Source organism: Artemia franciscana, chromosome 13 (assembly GCF_032884065.1).
Source record: "Artemia franciscana chromosome 13, ASM3288406v1, whole genome shotgun sequence".
Classification (NCBI taxonomy): Eukaryota; Metazoa; Arthropoda; class Branchiopoda; order Anostraca; family Artemiidae; genus Artemia; species Artemia franciscana.
The window spans coordinates 6788590-6806543 of NC_088875.1; the positions used below are offsets into that span (position 1 = coordinate 6788590).

Below are 17954 nucleotides of genomic sequence, written 5' to 3' on the forward strand. Positions count from 1 at the left end.
TTAAAAAGAATCCCAACTGTAATTAAAAAGAAAAATCCCGCAAAGCAAATCACACTCCTCTTAAACCTTTTATACGTCTGGTTTGAACTTTTCTCTTGACTCTGCTTTCTAAAAAAATCAATACTATTCAGTAGTTTCTCAAGATTTCTAGAATAGGAATGTTTGCATTTTTCAATCTCTGGTCATAAATAAGAATGCGTCTTTTTCGTTTCTAACTATTATTGATAGTCAGTCTTCTTAAGATCACCAACACAAACTTGCTCCCCTCCACTCTCACCACCTTATATTTTTGCTCAAGTCTATTTTTATTTTACCAATCGTGTTGAGTTGCAAAAATTAGTCAACAAAGTATCAAAAATTCAAATTGAGTTCCTTTGGTACTCAAGAATCTTATCAAACCCGAATTTCAAAGAGCAACAAATATGCACAAAACTGTGCTACTCTTTAGATAGTCCCTATTTATTTTTCATTTGCTTTTCATCTATATTTCCCAAATGATAATTATAGGCCATTATAGTGACGCTATACATACCGACCGTACTAAATTTGTTTTACCACGGGTTAGTTTCTTATATATCTCTTTTACCCTTCAAATTAGGTTATCCTCCCATTACTGCTATTAAATGCACGCACCCCTAACCATTTAATCCTAAATACTATTTTGTGTCAATAGTTTCATGTCTATTTTGAAATAATAATACTTATCATAAAAAAACGTGACACAGCATCAACTCCTCCATAAAACACATAATAGTTTTAACTGGCCAGACGAACAAGGATAACATAGATAACAACACTCCTTTCCCTTAAAGCCTTTTGAACATCTTTCTTGAATTTCTTCTGCTCTTGAATTGAAATTTTTCACAGAATGATATTTCTGTGCACACAACAACGCTAAAAAAAAGCTTTATGTAACTTTATTTTAACTCTTTATTAAAACTTTTTATTATTTAAATTTTATTTAAAAACTCTTTAACTCTTCAAGTATAAATTAAATATTTTCCTTTCAAATTATTCATAGTTCATTAGCCAAGGTATTCCAAAACATAGGCACTTTTCAACCCTTTTGAATCAATACAGGAAACTAGAAAAGAAAAGTAAGCACACAAATAAAAACACAATAGCAGAACACAGAAAATTAAGATTATTAAAAATACTAAACATACTCATAAAAGTAATCTAAAATCTCACTATGGAAAAATTCAAATTTCTCAATTAAATGCGAAAAACTCCAGAAAAAAAGTTAGCACACAAATATAAAACCATGAAAGACAAAAAATTTATCACAACACATATCTTTATTTATTCAAAAAACATAGGACAAGACAAAAAAGTACATCCGTAGAAAAATTTTTGAAACACCATTACTTTTGAAGAAAGTAATATGAAAATTTTCATGTCATGCTTTGAGGTATGTTGAATAAAATGCTTTATAAAAACTTTTATAAAAAGATCTATATAAATGCATAACTTGCTCATAAAATTAAACTAAGAATTCACTATCGCAAAATTCCAATTTTTCGGTTCAATGCGAAAAACTCCAGAAGAAAAGTCAGAATACCTATTTAAAAGCACGACAACTTATCACATCACACATCTTTACCGATTGGAAAACATCGGTCAAGAAAACAAAGCACATCGGTAAAAAATTCCTGAAACATTATTCCTTTTTTGAAGAAAGTAGTATGAAAATTCACATATGCCATGTAAATGCTATGTGTGTGTGCTATGAGTAATTTGCTATGTGTGCTGTGTATGTGTATCTAAATTCACAAAATACTATGATGAATATGATGATGATGTTGGAAAATGGTCAAAGAGTAGCCAACTCCTCTTCCTAACACGGTTTTAGATAGATAGATGGACAAACTTCTATTTTCACAAAAATTTTCTTGGCACTGCCAGAATTCTTTGGTATAGTCACATTAATAAGCGACGCAAAAAAACAAACAAACAAAACAAAAACAAAACGCTAATAAATCCTCGTGATTTGTGTCAACAGGCACTGCAGCCCTGCGCGAGTGTCATTTTATCGTGGTTTGAGCGGGGGAAAGGGTTTTGTTGATTGAGTCAATCAGAGATTGACCCAATCGGTTTCTCTTTTGAGAAAATCGAAATACGACTCATTTATTCTTAAATCACCTGAATCCCTGCTCAAAGTTAGACCTAAATGTCGGTATTTATAAATATCAACACCTTCTCTATAGGGCTGGACAATACCTTTGTTTTTTAAAATACCTTTGTTTTAGTTTCTGTTTTAAACTTTGTCAGCAGCTCTTCATAAAACATTTCTTCCTGCTTCGAAACTATCATTAGAGCTCTTTTCTGAACTCTTTCGAGACCTAAGGGATTGATGATGTATTTGATTATTTGATTGCCCAAGTGGCTCAACTTTCATTTCAGGGATTACTAAAGTATCGGCTTCTCTTTTGAGAAAATCGAAATACGACTCATTTATTCTTAAATCACCTGAATCTCTGCTCAAAGCTAGAACTAAATGTTGGTATTTATAAATATCAACACCTTCTCAATAGGGCTGGACAATACCTTTGTTTTTTAAAATACCTTTGTTTTAGTTTGTGTTTTAAACTTTGTCAGCAGCTCTTCATAAAACATTTCTTTCTGCTTCAAAACTATCATTAGAGCTCTTTTCTAAACTCTTTTGAGCCTGGCGCTTTGCTCAGTCGTCAGTCCAAAATGCCATACATACTATATGTATACTCTTTATCAAGGGGATGAATTAACAATAGCTAAAAATCAAACTGTTCGTGGTAACGAACTGTAGAAAGGAGCGACCCAGCTAAATAGTAACAGAAACTCTAAAAAATTGAATTTTGATACCAAAAAATACGTCAAATGAATGGAATTTTAATGTTGATTTTAAATATGTAAGTTTAATCAAGATTAATCTTACCCATCAAAAGTTACGAGCTTGAGAAAATTTGCCTTATTTTATAAAATAGGGGGAAACATCCCCTAAAAATCATACGATCTTAACGAAAATCACGCAAACAGATTCAGCGCATCAGAGAACCTTATTGTAGAAGTTTCAAGCCCCTATCTACAAAAATGTGGAATGTGGAATGACCAAAAAAATTGGAGGGCACCTAGGCTCCCCCCACGCTCATTTTTCCCCAAAGTCACCAGATCAACATTCTGAGATAGCCATTTTATTCACCATAATCAAAAAACCTAATAACTATGTCTTTGGGGACAACTAACCCCCCGCAGTTCCCGTGGGAGGGGCTGCAAGTTACAAACTTTGACGTTTGTTTACATATAGTAATGGTTACTGGGAAGTGTACAGACGTTTTTAGAGTTTTTTTTTGGTTTTGGTGGGAGAGTTGAGGGGGGGGTCACGTGGGAGGATCTTTACATGGAGGAACTTCTCATGGGGAAAGAGACTTTCAATGGAGGGGGCACAGGATTTTCTAGCATTATTTAAAAAAAACAATGAAAAAATAAATATGAAAAGTTTTTTTATTGAAAGTGAGAAGCAGCACTAAAATAAAACGAACAGAAGTTATTACGCATATGAGGGGTTTACCTCCTCGTAATACCTCGCTCTTTACGCTAAAGCATTTTTAGCAATTTCAAATATTTATTCTACAGACTTTGTGGTTCAGGGGTCATTCTCAAGGAATTGGGACAAAATTTAAGCTTTAATGTTAAGAGCGAGGTATCCAAGAGGGGTGAGCCCCATCATATACGCAATAAATACATATGAATACAGAAGTTCGCTACGTAATTTAATTCGTAAGTTACGTATATTTTTACTTATGAAAACGTTCTAAACAAATTTTAAGTTATAGTTGCCTTTTTAAGTAATCAAAAAATTGGAGGGCAACTAGGCCTCCTCCCTCGCTCCTTTCCTCTCAAAATCTTCCGATTAAAACTATGAAAAAGCCATTTAGCCCCAAAAAATTAATATGCAATTTTCGTTTTAATTATGTGTGTGCGGACAGCCAAGATCAAAGCATGCATTAATTCAAAAACGTCCAGAAATAAAAAAAAAACAAGTAAAAAGAAAAAATTAAAGTAAGCAGCAACATTAAGACTTAAACACAAACATAAATTACTCCGTATATGAAAGGGACTTTTCCTCATCAACGCCCCGCTCTTTAGTCCAAAGTTTTTTACTGTTTCAAAATGTAGAGTTAAGAGAAAGATTCAAACTTTTGCGTAAAGAGCGGGGCGTTGAGGAGGAAAAGCCCCTTTCACATACGGAGTAATTTCTGTTCGTCTTAAGTTTTAATGTTGCTCCTTACTTTCATTAAAAAAAACATGTTTTTTGTTTAATAAGCAAAAGAAGAGAGCATGAAGTTAGTGCTTTCAGGGCATGTTGAAGTGTATTTTTAAAAGTGATTAGAATGTAATAAACCCCTTGTCCTTTTTAGTTACTCTTTTCTTCTCAACACTTATTTAATTTATGAAAAGCCATTTTACTCCTAGTTTAAATATTTAGTCCTTTCAAGATCCCTAAGAAAGGAGTATTTACGTTTTCAATCTTTATTTTAGTTTCATTTTACTTTTGTAAATTTGTCTTTTATTTTTGCTTAAGTAACTTCTGCATAAGTAATATTGTTTAAGTATTTTGCATTTTTGTTATTTGAGAAAGTGATGTTGTTTTTATCAAATTTTTTTGTTTATAGATTTCTCAATTTTTGAAAAAATCAGTTTCTTTTTTTTTTGTCCGTGTAATAGAATTTTGTATTAAATTTTGCTGTAAAGTTATCGACCATCCTTAAAGGTAATTCAAAATTACAAATATTTCGTCTTTTAAAATTTTTATTCAAGTAATTTTGCGATTTCAGATTTCTGTTTATTAATTTTTTTCACTTTTTGTACAAGTAGTTTAAAACTTTTCTGTTTTGCGTTCAATTGAATTTTTTCATTTGAAAAGTTCAATTTGAAGTCTTTTTTTATTTTATTTTTTTCAATTTATTTTTTTTGACTATTTGCTAAGATAATTTCAAGTTTTAAAATTTCATTTCAAATATTTTATCTCTTTTGATTTTTTCAAATAAATTCGTCTTTTTTAAATATTTAAAGTTATTCACCGTTTAAAGAATTCACCAATTTATTTTTTTTATTGAGCAGCTTCTTAGTCTGTTCAATTTCTCTGAAATAAAATAACAGATTTCAGGTTTTTATTGTTATAAAACGCACTTTTATTGCTTTCAATTTTTGTAAAAATTCATAGATTTCCAATTTTTGTCGAGAAAAAATACAAATATTCAATTTTTCTCGAGCCAAACATTAGTAGTGGCAGTAGTGGCAGGTACTATGTTAGCAGTCACATTAGTAGTAGCAGTGAAAGTAGTTGTGGTAAAAAAAAAAGTAGTATTAAAATAGTAGTAAGTTCTAGCTTAAACCCAAATCCATTCTTAAGATTCACTCTTTTGACAACCTGTATGCACACAGCGTGTTTTGCTTTAGTTCAAATTCCCCCTCAATCTTCTGTCAAGTTTTCACCATATTAAGTTTAGTCTTAATACCACTATTATCATAGCAGCAGCGGTAGTAGTAAGAGGAGTAGTAGCAGCAATAGTGTTTTATTAGTAATAGTAGGAATAGAAGATGCAGTAGTTGCAGGTAAAGGTATCCTTTTGGTCAGCCGATCATATCACTCATGATGCCCCAGAAATTCCATTTTGTTAGGGTAAGCCGTTCTAAAAATATTGATACGCCTGTATTATAAATCTGTGAGCACATAGTATGTTTTGATTTTGTTCAATTTTACCCTCAATATTTCCTCAGATGTTCATTTCAAAATCTTCAGCCTTGGTAACAGTCACTAGAGAAGCAGAAGTTTTGGTGTTAGTAGTGGTAGTAGTAGTAGAAGCAGCAGTGGTAGCAGTATTATTGAGGGGTGTTTTAGTAGTAGTAATGGTAGCCGGCAAATATTGCCTTTTAGTTAATATTTCATCTTCCTTACCATTTCTTGAAAATTTTGACGTAATATCCTTCAACCCTTTTGACAATTTATAAATGTATAATGTGTTTTGATTTAGTTCAACACTCTCTGGAAAGCTCACCTGAATGCTCTTTGTTAAGTTGGAAAATAAAAGTGAAAAATGCCCACCTTCTTCAATGACATATGCTATGTGTAAACAATGAATGAATTACCTAACTTGCAGCACTTCCTCCGAGGGCTCTGGGGGGGATGGTTGACAACTCCCATGGGCATAATTACTGGATCATTCAATAGTGCTGAACACAACAGCAATAATGTGCATAAATAGTAATAATAAGAAACAGAATAGCAATAATGCCGAGCAAAATGAACAATAAAGAAAATCTTGTGAAATGATGTTTGAAAGGGAGAGAGGGGGGCTGGTTATCTTCTAATCACTTTTTGTCTTCTAAAAAGGGCAAAATAGCATTTTGCTCAAAATATTGAACAAAATAGGTATCTCAAAGTTTTGATTGAATGCGTTTGGTGAAAGCTTGGGTGTAGGGGGGGGGGGCTAGTTGCCCTCCAATTACTTTTGACTCTTAAAACGCTGCCTATGAACTCCATAGCCTTTGAAATTAATTTTGGCAGGAGAAAAATATGAAATAAGAAACAACAACACAAATGTGTCAAATGGCTTTTTTTCTAAGGCAGCGATACCATCATACATTTCAAAGACAATATTGAATATTTTTGCAATAAGCGGATGGAATAATAAACTTTTGCATTAAAAGCCAGAAACAAAGGGTCTTAGCTTGTTGTTTCAAGGCAGCCACTTCCTGGGATATTTAGCATATTAGTTAGGATATCTGTTCAAAGTATAAAATATTTTGGAAGTGATTCTTAGGATATTGTTCGGCTGGCACCCTGGTTTCTCCTAAATGAAGACCTAAAATAAGCAAATATTTTAAATATGTATCGATAATCACCTCCCAATCCACCTTAACGTTTCAAGAGAAAAAACCTTTAAAAAATGTTGCTCATAGTTACGGTTTGTTAAATATTTCAGCTGTATATTTAAATTTGGCGAGATATTTGAATTAGAGTTAAGATTTTGTTCCAAAGGCTTAAAGTCCTGCAGTGGCACAGTGGATTTGACATTAGCTTGTAATACGTGACCCATAGATCTAACATTGCTGTAGCAACACATTACAAGGCCAACGCAGCGATCCTAGTAGTCAATATATGTCGTTGATCTGACTATTTATTTACCATTACCTAAGACGTAAGGCTTGAAAGAACTTTGAAAATTATTTTAAAATAATAAGTAACGGAACTAAGCCAATAAAAATATAATATTTATGAATAAAACAAATTTTCTAAAAAAAAGTTTCCAAGAAAGATTAGGCTCAGAATTAAAACCGAAATTAAAACAGAAGAACTAAATTTAACTGAATTAAAATTAAAACAATAAAGTTAAAATGAACAACGTAATAACGTCAAACCATAACATCAATAACGTCAAACAAAATAAATTAAAATGAATAATCAAATAAAATTAAAAATGAGCAGAAATTATTACAAATAAGAAGAGCCAGACTTTTCTTAGCGGATTAAAGGATCAAAACTTTATTTTAAAGTATGTTCATTAAAGTTTCAGAACATTAATTAATAATTATTTCTGTTCGTGGTCTTTTGTCTCGCTCTAGATTTTAATACTTTAATTTTTACTTGTAAAACTGTTTTGGAAAACAATTCTTCTGAATTATTCATATTTGACAATTGATATTATTTTCAACAGAATACTTTGAAATTTGGACCTTTGCACCCTGTAAAAGCACGAAAAGAGAATAGTTTATCTGTATTAAGCAACGCCAGCACAGTCAAGTGATATGTGATTCCAAGAATCACATATCTTTGAAGCTGTAAATCGCTTCAATATGGTTGAAGACAAAAGTAATAAATGTACAAGATCCAGTACAGTATATAAGTTATAATGGAGTGGTTTTTGAAATTTTGCTTTATTCTGTTCTTAGGATCCAGTTGCTTTAAAAAAGATCTTATTAAGTTAATTGACTTTGTTGATGCTATTGACAAGAGTGATGTTGATGAACTAACACTAGATGGTGGTGTAAAGGTACAGTTTTCATTTTGAGTTTCCCTGTTGATTGTTGAAAGATGATTGACGTTAATTTTGAAACTGAAGGCGTTATTCTTGGTAGTAAATTAATATGTCTCTTATTTGTCTTTCAATCTTCAATGGCTCAATTCATCATCTGAAGTAATATTTTCTGGTAAAAAAAAAATCATGGCTGTGCCATCTGCAGCAGCTTAGTAAAGACTGATTGGGTGCCTACAGTCAAAGATAATTCGAAAAGACTTAAAAAAAACAACTTGTAAGTGAGGAGAATTCACCACTTGAAGCTGGTTCAGGAATTAGTAACTATTATTACGAATCATTTTGATGATTAAAAATTACCGGTGACACCCTTTTGCATCTGTTTTTTTTAGTTTGAACACTTTTCTGTTTAAACAGGTAATCTCACAAAAAGTGGCCTTAGATATTTTAATTTTAAGTTTCTTGCGTTCCTTACTCCCACTACTTCTGCTACTACTGCCACTACTACAGCTACTACTACTGCTATTACTACAAATACTAAATTACCAGTTAATATATATACTAATATTCGGAGACTATGTGAGGCTCCAAGCATATTCTAATAACTCGGCCAGCCAATGAAATAACTACTCCTCTGTTTATTCAGGGATATTGGTTGGAGGGAAAATGTAAATACGTGTTGTTATGCGTAGGCTTTCTACAATGAAAAATTTAAGGCTAAGAGCCTTAGAGCCTAAAGTGACTAGATGAGTCATAAATAATTTTTCACTTTTATTTTCCAACTTAACAAAGAGCATCCAGGTGATCTTTCCAGAGAGTGTTGAACTAAATCAAAACACATTATGCATTTACAAATTGTCAAAAGGGTTGATTGAGTATATTAAGTCAAAATTTTCAAGAAATGGTAAGGAAGATTAACTAAAAAGGCAATATTTGCCGGCTACCATTACTACTACTAAAACAACCCTAAATAATACTGGTACCACTGCTGCTTCTAATGCTACTACCACTACTAACACCAAAACTTCTGCTTCTCTAGTGACTGTTACCAAGGCTGAAGATTTTGAAAGGAACATGTGAGAAAATATTGAGGGGAAAATTGAACAAAATCAAAACATACTATGTGCTCACAGATTTATAATATAGGTGTATCAATATTTTTGGAACGGCTTACCGTAAAAAGATGGAATTTCTGGGGCAGCATGAGTGATTTGATCGGCTGACCAAAAGGATACCTTTGCCTGCAACTACTGCATCTTCTATTCCTACTATTATTAATAAAACACTATTGCTGCTACTACTCCTCTTACTACTACCGCTGCTGCTATGATAATAGTGGTATTAAGACTAAACTTAATATAGTGAAAACTTGACAGAAGATTCAGGGGGAATTTGACCTAAAGCAAAACAAGCTGTGTGCATGCAGGTTGTCAAAAGAGTGAATCTTAAGAATGGATTTGGGTTTAAGCTAGAACTTTCAGAGAGTGCATAACGGAGAGGATCAATTGAACAAAGATAAGATGTGCATACTACTACTAACACAACTACTTTTACTATTTATACTACTTTTATACTACTTTTTTTTTACCACAACTACTTTTACTGCTACTACTAATGTTACTGCTACTGAATTACTCCAACTGCTACCTCAATTGCACTACCTTTTTGGCTAACAGTTTTAAGATGAAAAGGACGTCTAAAGGGGTCAAAAGGGTATACCAGCTACAGTTTTGAACGGCTTACCACATCAAGATGAAACCTCCAGGATATCACAGATGAGATTTTAGGCTTACTAAAAAACAATTATACAGGTTACCACTAATAGAAATGAACAAACACAGCTTAAAAGCAATTGGGAAATTTTCTCATGACACTGGAATTAATTTCAGTGAATATTTTGACCCTATGTACAAGGGCCGTCTTCAGCACAACACCAAAAAATTTATATATATATATATATATATATATATATATATATATATAAATATATATATATATATATATATATATATATATATATATATATATATATATATATATATATATATATATATATATATATACTCAAACTATGGGAAAATTCAAAATAAAAATGTTTTAATTTTTTTTTTTTTATAAAAACAACCCTAGCATCCTTACTTCAAGAAAGTCAAACCAAAATGGTTCCTGGTTGAACTTTCTGTTTGTGAGTCCTGGTTGAGCTTCGTTGAAGCAAGGATGCTAAGGCTGTTTTTAACAAGCTTTTTTCTTGAGTTAAGGGGGGAGGGTTACGTGGGAGGATCTTTCCATGGAGGAACTTCTCATGGGGGAGGAGACTTTCAATGGAGGGGGCGCAGGGTTTTCTAGCATTATTTAAAAAAACAATGAAAAAATAAATATGAAAGGTTTTTTCTACTGAAAGTGAGAAGCAGCATTAAAACTTAAAACAAACAGAAATTTTTACGCATATGAGGGGTTTACATCCTTGTAATACCTCGCTCTTTACGCTAAAGTATTTTTAGTGATCTCAACTATTTATTCTATGGCCTTTGTGATTGGGGTCATTCTTATGGAATTGGGACACAATTTAAGCTTTAGTGTAAAGAGCAAGATATCGACGAGGGGTGAGCCCTCATGTACGCAATAAAAACATACGAACACAGAAGTTGACTATGTAAGTTACTTCATAAGTTACGTATATTTTTTACTAATAAAAACGTTCTTAAAAAATTAAAAGTTCTTGTTGCCTATTTAAGTAACCAAAAAATAGAGGACAACTAGGCCTCCTCCTCCGCTCCTTATTTTCTCAATATTATTCGATCATTGCCTTTTTAAGTAATCAAAAAATTGGCGGGCAGCAAGCCCTCCTCCCTCGCTCCTTTTTTCTCAAAATCTTCCAATTAAAACTATGAAAAAGCCATTTAGCCCCAAAAAAATAATATGCAAATTTCGTTTTAATTATTTATATACGGAGAGCCAAGATCAAAACATGCATTAATCCAAAAAGTCCAGAAATTAAACAGAAAAAATAAGTTTTTTTAAATGAAAGTAAGAAGTGACATTAAAACTTAAAACGAACAGAAATTACTCCTTATATGAAAGGGGCGTTTCCTCCTCAATGCCCCGCTCTTTACGCTAAAGTTTTTTACTGTTTTAAAAGTAGAGCTAAGAAAAAAAAGTCAAACTTTAGCGTAAAGAGTGAGACTTTGAGGAGGAAAAGCCCTTTTCATATACGGAGTAATTTCTGTTCGTTTGAATTTTTAATGTCGCTCCTTACTTTCATTTAAAAAAACTTGTTTTTTTTAACTGGATATAGGATTACGTAAAGTATTATATTGATGTATCAATGTAAATGAAAATGTTTTCATTGTTTAGAAATATTGATTCTTAAAAACACTGGACGAAGTCTCTGGTTTGGTTCGAGAAAAATTGAATATTTGTATTTTTTCTCGACAAAAATTGGAAGTCTATGAATTTTTACAAAATTGAAAGCAATAAAAGTACGTTTTATAACAATAACAACCAGAAATCTGTTATTTTATTTCACAGAAATTGAACTGACTTAAAGCAGCTCAATAAAAAATAAAATGGTGAATTCTTTAAACGATAAATTCAAAAAGAAGGAGCATATATTTAAAAAAGACGAATTTACTTGAAAAAATCAAAAGAGATAAAATATTTGAAATGAAAATTTAAAACTTGAAATTATCTTTGCAAATAGTCGAAAAAAATAAATAAATTGAAAAAAAAAATAAAATAAAAAAACACTTCAAATTGAACTTTTCAATTGAAAAAATTCAATTGAACGCAAAATAGAAAAGTTTTAAACTACTTGTACAAAAAGTGAAAAAAATTAATAAACAGAAATCTGAAATCTCAAAATTATTTGAATAAAAATTTAAAAAGACGAAATATTTTGTAATTTTTAATTACCTTTAAGAATGGTCGATAACTTTACAGCAAAATTTAAAACAAAATTCTATTACATGGACAAAAAAAGAACCTAATTTTTTTAAAATTGAGAAATCTACGAACATAAAAATTTGATATAAACAACATCACTTTAACAAATAACGAAAAATGCAAAAATACTTAAACAATATTACTGAGGCAGAAGTCACTTAAGCAAAAATAGAAAGACAAATTTGAAGTAAGAAGAAAGTAAAATAAAGAATGAAAACGTAAATACTCCTTTCTTAGGGATCTTGAAAGGACTAAATATTTAAACTAGGAATAAAATGGCTTTTCATAAATTAAATAAGTGTTGAGAAGAAAAGAGTAACTAAAAAGGACAAGGGGTTTATTACATTCTAATCACTTTTAAAAATACACTTCAACAGCACTGACTTCACACTCTCTTCTTTTGCTTATTAAACAAAAAAAAAAACAAGTTTTTTTTAAATGAAAGTAAGGAGCAACATTAAAACTGCTGCAATGACAAAACACAAAATTGTAAAGAAAAGAAGAACGAGAACAACAAACAGTCAGTGAAAAAATTCGTTGTGGCAACACTGGCCAGGGAATTACAAAAACACTATCAAAGAACAAAAGGACATTTATCTGATGAATAATTGGGGTCTCTTGTCCAACAGTACAGTTAGAGACCAGTGGCAAAAAAGAAACGGAAGGGGGTCTATTGCCCTCAAATCATGTTTGACCCTTGATTAGGGCATTAGAATTTTCAATTTGTATTGAATTGTCCCCACTCTAAAGTTTTAACAATTGGCCTTTCTAGATGAAATGAAAGATGAAATTAGAAAAAATAACACAAATGTGGCAAATGCCTCTTTTCTAAGTCAACGATGGCTTGTTACCTTTCAAAGAGAATATTAATTATTATTGCGATAACAAGGTGGAATAATAAATATATTCAAAGTCATGTACAATAGGCTGTAGCCTGTTGTTCGAGGGATACATGTCATGGGATATTTAAACTCTGAATCAGGACATTTCTTCAAACTTTAAGATGTTTTGGTAGTGATTTTTTGGATTTTGTCGGGCTGACACCGCGAAGGGGATATATAATGCCCTCCCTATCCACCTCGAATTTTTAAAACAAAACGACTGTTAACAAATATTGTACATAATTACGAAACATTAGATATTTCAGCTGTATATTTAATTTTGAATTAATTTGATAAATTTGAATTAGAATTGAAAATTTTGTTTTTACGGTTTAAAACTAAAAAAACTTTAAAAACAATTTTTTTGTTGATACATTACAAAACTACACCAATCAAAAATCAAATATAAATCACGACAAAAGCTATTTTATAAAGAAAAATGTTTTTCAAGAAAGTTTAGGGTCTTTTGTAAATTGCAGCCCATACTACGGGGACTGTGGGGGAGTAAGTCTTCCCCAAAGACATAGTCATTAGGTTTTTCGACTATGGTGAATAAAATGGCTGTCTCAGAATTTTGATCCGGTGAATTTGGGGGAAATGAGCGTGAGAGGGGACCTAGGCGCCCTCCAATTTTTCGGTCACTTAAAGATGGCACTAGAACTTTTAATTTTCGTCAGAATGAGCCCTCTCGTGACATTCTAGGACCACTGATTCGATACGATCACCCCTGAAAAAAAACGAAAAAAAAACAACAAATGAATTGTAGAAAGGAGCTTGAAACTTCTACAACAAGGTTTTTTAATACGCTGAATCTGATGGTGTGATTTTCGGATCTTATAGTGTCATGATTTTGACTTCGTCTGGATAAATGATAAATTAAACTTAGCCCCTTCGCCTTTCTTCAGCACTCTGCTAAATTTTCAATGCCTTCTCATGTGTTTTCCCAACTGTACCTGGAAGTTTCAATTCCATCCTCCTAGCAGTTCCAAAGATCTTTCAGACATGATTATTTGGAAGACCTGGATACACGTATTTGTCTTAGCTCTGGCCCCAGTCAAAGTTTATAATCAGTTTGACCTTCTTACCCTCCAATAAATTTTATAACTTTATTTAAGATAGTAATCTGAAAAAGTAAGCTCGCAAAGCCTCTTTTAATTTGCTTAGATATCCGTTTCGTTACCTAGGGGATTCTCTTTGGAAACTTTAAAAATCATCTCCTAGCTATTAATCCCTAGAACCCTGTGTCAAATACAAACAATAAGGAAACCAAAATTTTTTCTACCATTTCTGTTGCTCGATATATCCCTCCTCTATCTGAAAAATTTGTAGTTTTCGTGGCCCAAGAAGGAACTCTAAAATTTTCAAGCCAATCGCATTCTTACGGGAAAATATTTCAGCTTTGTAAAGTAGTAACTATGAGAAAACAATGGTAACTTAAGTAATTACCGAGTCTTGTCTCAGAAGCTATGGGGTCTTTTAATTACCGAAGGCTTATTCTTTGAACCATTTGACTTTTTTTTCATAAAGAAGCAATATCAAAGTTTTGATCATATCTCTTATGGAGTTCCAAGAGGGGATAGGGTAGTAAAATCAAGCACATGAGGTGTTGACTGCCCTTTAGTCACTTTTGCTGATCTTACAAAAGTAAATAGACCGTTTAATTTTGAACTTATTTGGCCAGTATCCTTTCCCGAGTAACTAAAGCTGAAGTATTTTGAAATCCTGCATAAAGACAATAATTTTTATTTAGCTCTATCCTAGCTTCGTTTCATAATCCAACGTCATAGTTACTGTCTCTCTTCGACATTCGGTTCTAAGTTAATTCTCAAGTAATTCCCCTGATCTTGCAGACACTACAATTTGACAACCTGGATGAACATGTCGTGCTTTGATTTTTATTGTAAATTTATTTTAAATAAATTCTAAGCCCCATAGGATCTTATGCAGAAAGAATTTTGGTTTTGCTTAGATCAAACAGTTTGCAGTAACTGTAAGTAAGGAGTGACTCGGCTCAAAAGTAACCGAAACTCAAAATACAGATCAATGAGATCAATACCGAGTCAATGAGATTAAAGGTTTTTCGAGGCCTTGGAATTATTCGAAAGCTGAAGCGACTCTTTCCTTTCTCTATCCTTCGTCTTTTATATTTCTCTCTTATTTACCCTTATTTATGCTACTGCTCGTCAGTGTGGATGTCAACATTTCCATCTGTACTTACACCTTTACATAATCTCCAACTGAAAGCAGCAAAAGTTCTTCTGTCTACCACCCATATTTCTGTTGAACTTCTGAAGATTAAAGATATTCATACATTACTCCTCACTTTCATTGCGTTTCAGTATTTCCGTGGAGACCTTCCATCAAGTTTTTCCGGGCTTTTTGAAATTGTTCGAAATGTCAGTCCTTATGAAACTAGAAACAAGGATGATGTGCTAGTGCCATCCACCCCTGCAGTGCGCTCGGACTTTGGTCTGATAGTTGCTGTCGGACGTGCCTGGAATTCCATTCCTGTTGGGATTCGACGATCCTGTACCATAGGATCCTTCAAGAAACGGTTGAAGAATTTTTAATAAAAAAAATAAATTAAATTATAATATTGATCAGTTATTTATATTGTTTAGTTATCAAGATTTAATTTATTTATTTAATTATTTAGATTGAATTTATTTATTTAGATTTGGGTGGTGTGAGTGTTGGATCCTCGATGTATATATATATTTTTTTTTTATTTATTTTTTGCAAGTAGGTGGTGCGGAGACAGGTTGTACTCGGGTGAGGATTGGTGAGTAGACTCTAAATATATTTTAAGTGTGAATGTAATTAATAGTTATTTATGTTTTGTTTTGTTGTTTTTTTTTTCCCAAATAACGGGCCATTGAGCCCTTTGGGATATTTTTTGTTTATAAATGGATGGATATTGGTAATAAAAGGAACTTGAACTTGAACTTGAACTTGATATAAATAGATACGTCAAAAGAATTACCTTAATATGGTGATACCAAATATAAAAAACTCATTAAGTTTAATTTTACCCATCATAAGTTACGAGCACAAGAAAATTTGCCTGAATTTAGAAATAGGGAGAACCACCCCCTAAAATTCAAGGAATATAAATGAAAATCACAACATCAGATTTAATGTATCAAAGAACTCTGCTGTAGAAGTTTCAAGTTCCTATATACAAAAATGTAGAATTCTGCTGTTTCTGCAAGAAGAAAGATCACAGATTCTCGTTCATCCAAGTCGGTCTTACCATCAAATACACTGGAAACAAGTAATAGATACACCAAATAGCAAAATTTGCAAACCCCTTATTGCTGAAGATGATTATGAGCTAACAGCCAACCTTTCCTTACAAGTCCCCTACATGTCTCACAATTGGTATCGGCTTATTTTTGGTTTCAGTGCGTACCTTACTACTGAAGTTGTCAACCCCTTAAAATTGTCAAACTGGTATATCTCATGAAGGAATTTTTGTACCAAAAAATGGATGACATATACTTTGGTCAGCTCATCACGAGCTATAATACCAAAAGAAGGGACTAAATTAACTTTGCAGCCAGTTGAATTTTATCCTTTTCAATCGTAGACATCGTGACGGATGAAAACTTGGAACAATATCTTACATAATCTAGTTGGTATTATAAAGCTATCCGTAACTTTTCAGGATTAAAATACCACAGGTGACACTAATTATTACGAAACTACCTCATTGTTTTACGTTATCGTTTGTACCTGTTGCGTAAACCCTTAATTCTAAGTTACAGTGAGTATGGGTAGGCTATACCAACTAGCAAAAGTTACAAATCCCTCTTTACTGAAGATGATTGTAGCCTAACAAGCGATTATTACTTACAAGTCACATGCATGTCTTACCACTGGAACCAAATTGGTCTTACAATCAAATACACCGGAAATAAATAATAGGTACACCAGCTAGCCAAAGTTCCAAACCCCTTATTGCCGTTGACGATTATGGTTTAACAGCTGACTATTGCTTACAAGTCCTCTAATTGTCTCACAATTGGTATCGGCCTATTTTTGGTGTCAGTGTGTACCCTACTATTGAAGTTGTCAACCACTTGAAACTTTAGTATATCTCATGAAGGAATTTTTGTATCAAAAAATGAATCACATATCCTTTTATCAGCTCATCAAGAGCTATCGATTGCCGTCGGAAATTTTTTTTGCAGTAGGCCAACTTTTTAATGTCACCACTTAGAAGGGAACAAAGGATAAGCTCCAATTTCCTTAGCAATGACAGAACTTTTAAAGTTTAAGAGGTACATCTGATAACATTTCTCTGCCTCAATCCCAAGTCCCAAAAAACAAATGATAAACCCAGCCGTAATCACGGCAGCACTTTCGGGCCCGTGGGAAAATGCCGCTTTTTTGCTTCTGTATATTTCTCTATTTATCCCTCAAAGAAGATATATTGGCTGTGGGGCAGGATAACTGCCGTATATATTTAACACTTATAGATTTTAGTCCATCTTCAATTTGAAAGTGGTGCCTGCTTGCTTGCCTGCTAGAACGGAGCTTTCCGCTCGAAAGCACAAACATGGTTTGATGAAACGAAAGCTTGGCCGCACAACTTCAAATACTCCTCTCTGACATAGGCTATATAACACCACTTCACTTCGCACACAATAGCCTCTGGCTCATGGACCAGCAAAAATCATCCTTTTTGGCCCCAGGCAAGAGTTCTGCAGAACTTTCCAAAATGTAATGTTATATTCCTCAATCCGGCCTGAGGTCCACACTTTCCGTAAAAACCACACAGGTTAGGCCCTTACCAGTTTCCAGGAATAAGCCGAGATCGGTGGCATGGAAAAAAAACGGGATAAAACCAAAGTGTTGCTCTTGCAACACAATTAAAAGTTTCCTGAGGAAATTTTACACAAGGGAAACTGTGCTAAAATTAAAATACAAATGTCTTTATTTTACATGTGTGGTGAGCTAAATTTAAACCTGCGTGAGTTGAAACGAGTTTGGAAATTAAATAAACATTTACTTTGAAAATTGTAACAAACAGTCAAACTCTTTGTCCCCTACTCAACGCCTCTATTTTTACGTTAAGTTTGACTCTTTGTCACAACTCTAATTTTCAAAGTAA

General features: G+C 32.6%; 1 protein-coding gene across 2 annotated transcripts in view; it reads left to right on the top strand.

Annotated features, from left to right (window-relative positions):
* Window positions 1-17954, top strand: part of LOC136034462 (A disintegrin and metalloproteinase with thrombospondin motifs 9-like) — a 100438-nt gene that overhangs the window by 20565 nt on the left and 61919 nt on the right. The window contains exon 1 of one of the 2 annotated variants that reach the window (XM_065715649.1): window positions 7834-8033. The exons of the other annotated variant lie outside the window; for it this stretch is intronic. Coding sequence (XP_065571721.1) covers window positions 7893-8033 — 141 coding nt within the window. The 5' untranslated portion in view covers window positions 7834-7892. Of the gene's footprint in view, window positions 1-7833; window positions 8034-17954 lie in introns of those variants that run through there. 2 annotated transcript variants of the gene reach the window in all.